The sequence below is a fragment of the Arachis ipaensis genome, chromosome B09, assembly GCF_000816755.2.
Source record: "Arachis ipaensis cultivar K30076 chromosome B09, Araip1.1, whole genome shotgun sequence".
NCBI lineage: Eukaryota > Viridiplantae > Streptophyta > Magnoliopsida > Fabales > Fabaceae > Arachis > Arachis ipaensis.
In genome coordinates, this window is record NC_029793.2 from 15,250,833 (window position 1) to 15,259,457 (window position 8,625).

General features: G+C 35.6%; 1 protein-coding gene and 1 pseudogene across 2 annotated transcripts in view; one reads left to right on the top strand and one right to left on the bottom strand.

Annotated features, from left to right (window-relative positions):
• On the bottom strand, window positions 539-7,361 carry LOC107615121 (annotated as a pseudogene).
• LOC107617783 (geranylgeranyl transferase type-2 subunit alpha 1) overlaps window positions 7,011-8,625 on the top strand; it is a 16,768-nt gene continuing 15,153 nt past the window's right edge. The window contains exons 1-4 of one of the 2 annotated variants that reach the window (XM_016319650.2): window positions 7,011-7,236; window positions 7,758-7,883; window positions 8,010-8,172; window positions 8,275-8,435. In XM_016319650.2, coding sequence (XP_016175136.1) covers window positions 7,768-7,883; window positions 8,010-8,172; window positions 8,275-8,435 — 440 coding nt within the window. In that variant the 5' untranslated portion in view covers window positions 7,011-7,236; window positions 7,758-7,767. Of the gene's footprint in view, window positions 7,237-7,757; window positions 7,884-8,009; window positions 8,173-8,274; window positions 8,436-8,625 lie in introns of those variants that run through there. The other variant, XM_016319652.2, reaches the window with a different exon arrangement.

Genomic DNA, 8,625 nt, shown 5'->3' on the forward strand with positions numbered 1-8,625 from the left:
AAAATTATACACTTTAATTTTGTTTTTTGCTAAATAATTTTTATATTTTAGAAAAACAAAAAGACAATATATTTAAAAATATTACGTTGTAACTCTATATTAAAATTTTGTTTCCCCTTCTTTCTAATGTCTTTGTGTTTACTGTTCACATGGTGTTGGTGTAAATGAATAAAATTCTCTACAAATTGCTGAAAATAATAAAATATCGAGTTAAGTTTTAAAGTGGTCCCTAAAATTACATTCGAGTCTTATAGTGGTTCCTCAAATTAATAGTTATTCATATTCATTCTTGAAGTTGCACTCCGAGACTCAGAGACATCCTTCAGGCAATTTCCGTCAATAAAATACCATCGAAAAGCTGATGTAAACAGGTTTCTAACACGTTGGCAAGCCTAAACGATGTAGTATTTGGTTTGGCACCTAAATTATGCTAGACGACGTCGTTTTATTTGCGTAAGTACATTAGTCCTTTCCTAACTCATCATTTCTCTTCCTCCCAAAACACAAATAAAGACCTTTTTTTTCTCTTTGTTACTTTTTAATAGCGTTGCTTTGAGATATCAAGGGCCCTCCTGCAAATATTATAGATGGCTTCATTGTCTAAGAGCACAGTGACATCAGTGTGCATGATTGGAAAGAACATTGTTGTATGGCTCTACAAGAGCCGTCCAAACCTGAAATAAAAAATTAGAAAGGAGAAAACAACACTGTTATTTTCAGGAAAAACAAACCCTAAAGTAAGGATTAGAGAATAGAACACATAAGGTAAATTCTTGAACAATAAATCTTCAAATAATACCTAACGGGAAAGATAGATGGTGAAGCTGAGCTTGGACTTCTTGCCGTAATTGACAGAGAGATGCTCAAGGAGGAGGGAACCTGGTCGGAGCCAGTATCGCCATCGATGGTGTCGAAAACGAGGAAGCCCTGAAGGCTGGTGCAGTTGTTGGCGAGCTTGCAAACATGATCAAGGTAGAGGTCGACGATCTCCTTGCTGACGGTGTAGTGTTCCTTGACGAAATTGTTTACGGCGTCCTCCATGCCGGAGATAAGCTGATCTGGGTGGAAGAGCTGGCAGTAGGTGCCGGCTCTGACTTCATCGATGACAGTTGGATCCAGATCGACGAAGACGGCATGAGGAATGTGCTTGCCGGATCTTCTCTTGCTGAAGAAAATGTTGAATGCATCGTGCGCCACTTCAAAGAAAGTGTCACTGGCAGTTATAGAAATCAGATTGAAAAATTGATGAATCGTAAAATGGAATTGGAATTGAAATTGAAATTGAAACCTAGTTAGTTAATTACCTAGGCATCATACCATCAGGCTGGATGCCATTGATAGAGGAAGGCTTCGTCATCAGCATCATTTTCTCTTGGTGAAGAACAATTAATAAGAGAAGGTCTGAAGCAAATTTGGGGATTAGGGTTTTTAAAATTTGTTTAAGGACTAAATTGTCATAGAAAAGTTTCGTCCTCCACATCAGTTACCTATTATCTTGCCAACGTGTCAGAAACAAGTTCACATCAGCTTTCCAATGACGCTTGTTGATGGAAATTGGTTGAAGAACAACTCTGGATTTCGAAGTGCAACTTCAAGGATGAATATAAGTAATTATTAACTTGAAGGGCTACTACGAGTATTTAGTAAAATTGGAACGTAAAGAGAGAGAATTTATTTGATTATTGCTGTGTGTATTACTTCATATCAGGTTTTCTATTTATAGGCATACATCGGCATCATTTTCAAACTTCATTAAAGTTCAGCCTGGCTTGGAAAAATCAGCCGCCCATGTAATCAATGGTCATCCACATCATTACCTTATCACAACACTCCCTCTTGGATGACCATTCAAGATTATGCCTCGTTAAAATCTTACTAAAGAAAAATTCAGTGGGAAAAAACTTTAGTGGAGGAAAAAGAGTACAATATCCTTTGTGATAGGGACTACCTCATTAAAAACCTTGTCAAGAAAAACCCAATGGAAAAAAAACCTGACCAAGGAAAAAAGAGTACAATCTTCTCCTCTTGTCGACGTCATTTAATGTCTCGAAATCGGCGCATCTCAATCTCATGTACTAATCCTTCAAAGGAGGATTTTGGGAGTGACTTTGTGAATAAATCTGCCAGATTGTCACTTGACCAGATCTGTTGGACATCAATTGTCCCTTGATTTTGAAGATCATGGGTGAAGAAGAATTTGGGAGAAATATGCTTAGTTCTATCACCTTTGATGTATCCGCCTTTAAGTTGAGTAATGCATGCTATATTATCTTTAAACAGGACAGTTGGAGCTATCTTATGATCAATCAGTCCACATGATGATAAGATATATTGGATCAAACTCCTGAGCTAAAAACACTCGCGACTTACTTTATGTATCGCTAGTATTTCAGCATGATTAGAGGATGTTGCAACAATCGTCTGTTTCCTGGACCTCCATGATATAGCTGTACCACCATATGTGAATAGGTATCCTGTTTGAGATCTCTCTTTATGTGGATCAGACAAGTATCCAGCATCTGTATAGCCAACTAATAGTGACTTGGATTCATATGGATAAAACAATCCCATATCAACCGTTCCATGAAGATATCGAAAGCTTTGTTTGATTCCACTCCAATGTCTTCTGGTTGGAGAGGAACTATATCTTTCTAGAAAATTCACAGCAAATGATATATCAGGTCGTGTATTATTAGCAAGATACATTAGTGCTCCAATGGCACCAAGATACGGTACTTCAGGACCAAGGATATCTTTATTCTCTTCTTTAGGATGGAATTGATCATTTTTCACATCTAAAGATCTTACAATCATTGGAGTACTTAATGGATGCGACTTATCCATATAAAATCTCTTCAAGATCTTTTCTGTGTATGTTGTTTGATGAATAAAAATCCCATTTTTTGTATGCTCGATCTGCAGGCCGAGACAAAATTTAGTCTTTCCAAGATCTTTCATCCCAAACTCTTCTTTTAGAGTTTTTATAATTGTTGGAATCTCTTCAGGAGTTCCAATGATATTTAAATCATCAACGTACACAGCAATTATAATAAATCCAGATACAGATTTCTTTATGAAAACACACAGACAGATATCATCATTCTTAAATCCATTTTTGGCCAGATACTCAGTAAGACGATTATACCACATTCGTCCAAATTGCTTTAGACCGTATAAAGATCTTTGCAAATTGACTGAGTATAACCCCTGTGAATATTCATTGGATGGTTTAGATATCTTTAGTCCTTCAGGGACTTTCATATAGATATCACGATCTAATGAGCCGTATAAGTAGGCTGTTACCACATCCATTAAATGCATATGCAGTTTATGATATGCAGATAAATTGACCAAATAACGTAATGTTATCGCATCCACTACAGGGAATACGTTTCTTCATAATCTATACCGGACCTTTGTGAAAAACCTTGTGCCACAAGTCGGGTTTTGTAGCGCACAACTTCATTTTTCTCATTTCGTTTTCTCACAAAATACCCATCGGTATCCAACAGGTTTTACATCTTCAGGTGTACGGACTACAGGTCCAAAGACTTCACGTTTTGCAAGTGAGTCTAATTCAGCCTTCATGGCTTCTTCCCATTTTGGCCAATCATTTTTTTGTCGACATTCTTCGACTGATCTTGGCTCAAGATCCTTACTTTCATGCATGATATTTAATGCCACATTATATGCAAATATTTTATTGACAATTGTCTTATTTCGGTCCCATTTCTCTCCTGTAAAGACATAATTTATCGAGATCTCGTTATTTTCACAATTTTCAGGTACCTGAACGTCTTTTGGCATTAAAACTATATCAGAATTTTGGACAACTGCAGGTGTCTTTACTATGTCTTTTTCAACAGAAATAGTATTTACCTGTTTTCTCTTTCGAGAATTTTTGTCTTTGGAACCGACAGGTCTGCCACGCTTCTGGCGTGTATTTGCTTCGGTGGCAATTTGTCCAACTGGGACATCAATTCGAATTGGGGCATTTTCCGCTGATATATAAGATTTGGTTATCCTCTTTGTATCGGAAAATGCATCAGGCAATTCATTTGCTATTCTTTGCAAATATATAATCTTTTGAACTTCTAGTTCACATTACCCTGATCGAGGATCTAAATGCATCAAGGATGATGCATTCCAATTAAGTTCCTTTTCAGAAAGCTTATTCTCTCCCCTTAATGTTGAAAATTTTGATTCATCAAAATGATAATCCGCAAACCGGAATTTAAATACATCCCCAGTTTGTATCTCAAGATACCTTACTATAGAGGGAGAATCATATCCAACATATATCCCCAATTTTCTTTGGGGTCCTATTTTGGTGCGATTAGGTGGTGCAATGGGAACATATATCGCACACCCGAATATTCTTAAATGGGAAACATTTGGCTGCTGGACAAAAGCTAATTACATATGAGAGAATTGATGGTAACTCGTTGGCCTCAAACGAATAAGTGCTGCGGCATGTAAAATAGCATGCCCCAAATCGAGGTTGGGAGATTTGTTCTCATAAGTAAGGGTCTAGCAATTAATTGGAGGCGCTTAATAAGTGATTCTGCTAACACATTTTGTGTGTGAACATGAGCTACTGGATGTTCAACACTTATTCCATTAGCCATACAATAAGTATCAAAGGCTTGGGAAGTAAATTCACTAGCATTATCAAGACGAATTGCTTTGATTGGATTTTCTAGAAATTGTACTTTTAATCGAATAATTTGAGCCAGTAATCTCGCAAACGCTAGGTTGCAAGAAGACAATAAGCACACATGAGACCATCTCGAAGATGCGTCTATTAGGACCATAAAATATCTAAAAGATCCACATAGTGGATGAATAGGTCCACATATATCGCCTTGAATCATTTCTAGGAGTTCAGAGGACTCAAATCCAATCTTTACTTGTGATGGCCTTAATATTAACTTCCCTTGAGAACATGCAGCACAACAAAATTCACTAAATTCACTAGATTTAAGAATCTTCTGATTCTTTAGTGAATGTTCATGTGAGTTTTCAATAATTCTCCTCATCATGGTTGTTCCCAGATGACCCAATCGGTCGTGCCAAGTTATGAATTCATTTGCGCTATTAAACTTCTGGTTTACAATGGCATGTGATTCAATTGCACTAATTTTTGTATAATACAACACAGATGAAAGTAAGGGTAACTTTTCTAATATAATCTTTTTATTTAAATCATGAGTTGTGATACATAAATACTCATGATTTCCCTCATTCATTGTTTCAATATGATATCCATTTCGACGAATATCTTTGAAACTCAACAAGTTCCTCAGAGACTTGGTAGATAATAGTGCATTATTTATTATGAATTTTGTTCCTCCAGGAAACAAAATTATAGCTCTTCCGGAGCCTTCTATCACATTACCTGAGCCAATAATAGTATTAACATATTCTTCTTTTGGCACAAGATGGGTAAAATATATATATATATCACTTTTGAGAATGGTGTGCGAACTTGCACTACCCACAAGGCACACATCTTCATTATATATCCTTGCCATTTTTTTCAAAGACAGATAATAATAATAAAATGAGTAGTATGCATAGTTAAATTGAATTCTTGATTGGAATTATTTTTCTAAGAAACACTGCACATAATGTCATATACTAAAATTTTATTTTAAAACTTGACACGTTTAATAATTTCAAAATTTATAAACATTAATATTTTATTATTTATATACATCATATTTGAAACTTAAATACATAGAAAATAAAACTTAACAATAAGTTCTTTACATTATTTATTTATATTGATACTTAACAATTTCACATATTAAGCTATTCCATCATTGATCAAATGACTAATATTTTTTTCAGGGTCCTCAAAGAAATCAGATACATCATAATGAGTAGCGGTGGAATTTTCAGCAACATCATTTGAAACGAAATTCGTCTCCTTTCCTTTGTCGTTTTTTTTCAAAGATGCTGGATAAAGATCGACTAGGTGCCTTGGGTACAACAGGTACGTGACCAATGGGCAATGGCCTTTCCACCACAATGGAAACACTTATCCTCTATTGATTTATTTTGCCCAATATTTCTTTCTTTATCCCACTTCTGGTGAGATCATCTTTTTTGAACATAATTCATCTTCCTTCCATAATTTTTCTTGTTACTAAAACCTTGTCATTTACCTCTTTTGGGGTAATTTGCCACATTTACTTCAGGAAATAGGGCAGCGCTAGCTGGGCGCGCTTCATGATTTTTTAAGAGCAACTCATTGTTGCGTTCAGCAACAAAAAGGCAAGAAATTAACTCAGAATATTTTTTAAATCACTTTTCTCGATACTGCTGCTGCAGGAGCACATTCGAGGCATGGAAGGTTGAGAAATTTTTTTCTAATATATTATTATCAGTTATCTTTTCCCCACATAATTTCATTCGTGAGGTGATTCGAAACATTGCAGAATTATATTCATTTATGAATTTAAAATCCTGTAAACGCAAGTGCGTCCATTCATATCGGGCTTGAGGAAGTATCACAGTCTTTTGATGATTATACCTTTCTTCAAGGTCTTTCCAAAGATCTGCAGGATCTTTTAATGTGAGATATTCATTTTTCAATCCTTCGTCAAGATGACGACGAAGAAAAATCATGACTTTAGTTTTACCTTTTTGGGATGCATTATTTTCAGCCTTAATGGTATTTTCAAGATCCATTGAATCAAGATGGATTTTAGCATCTAATATCTATGATAAATAATTGTTTCCAGATATATTAAGAGCATTAAATTTAAGATGAGAGAGTTTCGACATAATAAAAAATTGTTACTCCATATCAAGTTCTCTATTTATAAACATACATAGACATCATTTTCAAATTTCATTAAAGTTCAATCTGACTTGAAAAATCAGCCGCCAATGTAATCAATGGTCATCCATGTCATCACCTTATCACAACAAAGAATAACTTTTTTTTTATGGAAACTGGTAAAACTTCGAAAAAATGATGAGGGTAGGAATGGATATTCAATCAATTTTCTACCATAGCCAAATTTAAACTTTACACTTTTACAGTAGTAGACTGATTGTTAAGCTCAGTCTCCGCCCTACCTTTAACCTACCAACATCCCGTGCAAACCCCTCTTTGGTGACAACAACACCAGCGGCACGTCTTCGTCCTTCTCCGGCGGCGGCGACGATTGTTTCAAGACTCGCCTTTTGCCTTCTTCCTGTTGCTGTTCTGCCCCGTGCCTTCCGGTTCTGCTCTTATGTTCCACCTTCTTTCTCCTTTTCCTTTTTGCCCCAATTTGTTGTTCTTGCCACGATCTCTTGAATGGTTCAATTACGTTTCTTGTTTGTTGCAATTCCAATTTCTGTTTCATGATATCAATTCTGTTGTTGCTAAATGATGTTTGTGCTGAAACTTTGTGATCAAATGGTTGCACCTGTCAATTACAATGATTTTGGCTGAATTTTTTTACCTTTTCGTGGATTTAGAGTACAATATTCATTTGCATCCAAGAGAATTGATTTTGATAGCAAAATGCACTGTACTAAACTGTCCAATTTCTTTACACTATACAATTCCTATATACCATACCATATAGGCATATACTAAGCCTATCAAGTTTCAATCGGCTTTACTCTCAGAAATTGTTGATTCCTTTTTATATGTATCTGTGCATGTAGATATTTACTTGATCCATGTTACGAAGAAAATAAATACACATTCATTTATATTAATAATCCATTACTAATACACCATACTCATTCGATAGGAAAAGAAAGATGCACGGTCGTCCTCGGAATGCTTTGAAGGAAGAAGACACAGCAGCTCTATCAGTCAAAGCAGAAAAACTCCGATCGCTTCAGTCGCACTTCCTTGCCAATCACCACAACCGCATGTCAGTCCCTTTTTCTAATTCTTCAAAACCACTTGTTTCTTGTTTATTCAGTGATAATAGATAACTATTATTCTCAATTCAAATTGGATTTTTTCTTAAAGAAAATGGCAAACCTAATTTTAACAGATATACAAAGGAAGCTCTAGAGGGAAATGCGAAGTTACTAGAGAACAATCCAGAATGGCACACAGCTTGGAATTACAGAAAGCTCGCAGTTGAAAGCTTCCTCTCTGATTCACACTCAGATCCTGAAACTGTTAAATCCATACTCGATGAAGAACTCAGGGTGGTGAGTTAATTTATAGGTCCAGTCATTTCAAAACAGAAAAGGTTGATTGAAGTAAAATTTTGAAGGTGGAGTGTTGTTTTTAATAAGTAATAATTTTAAAAGGTTGAGAATGCACTGAGGAAAAATTTCAAGTCGTACGGTGCGTGGTATCACAGGAAATGGGTATTGAGCAAGGGTCACTCCTCCATTGACAAAGAGTTGCGACTTCTTGATGCTTTTCAGAAGGCCGATCCTCGAAATTTCCATGCTTGGAACTACCGAAGGTTTGAAATCCTGCTCCTTTTTCTTTGTTCTTTTATGTGTTGCAATATGATTTTCTGATGTTGCTTGTCGATATGAAAATACATGACATAGTAATAATATATGAAAAATACAGAAGTCGTCCTAGATCAGTATCAATATTGATAAACTGTTATTACTTATAAAGAAAAAAATGCTGTCTTCCTTAGTTCC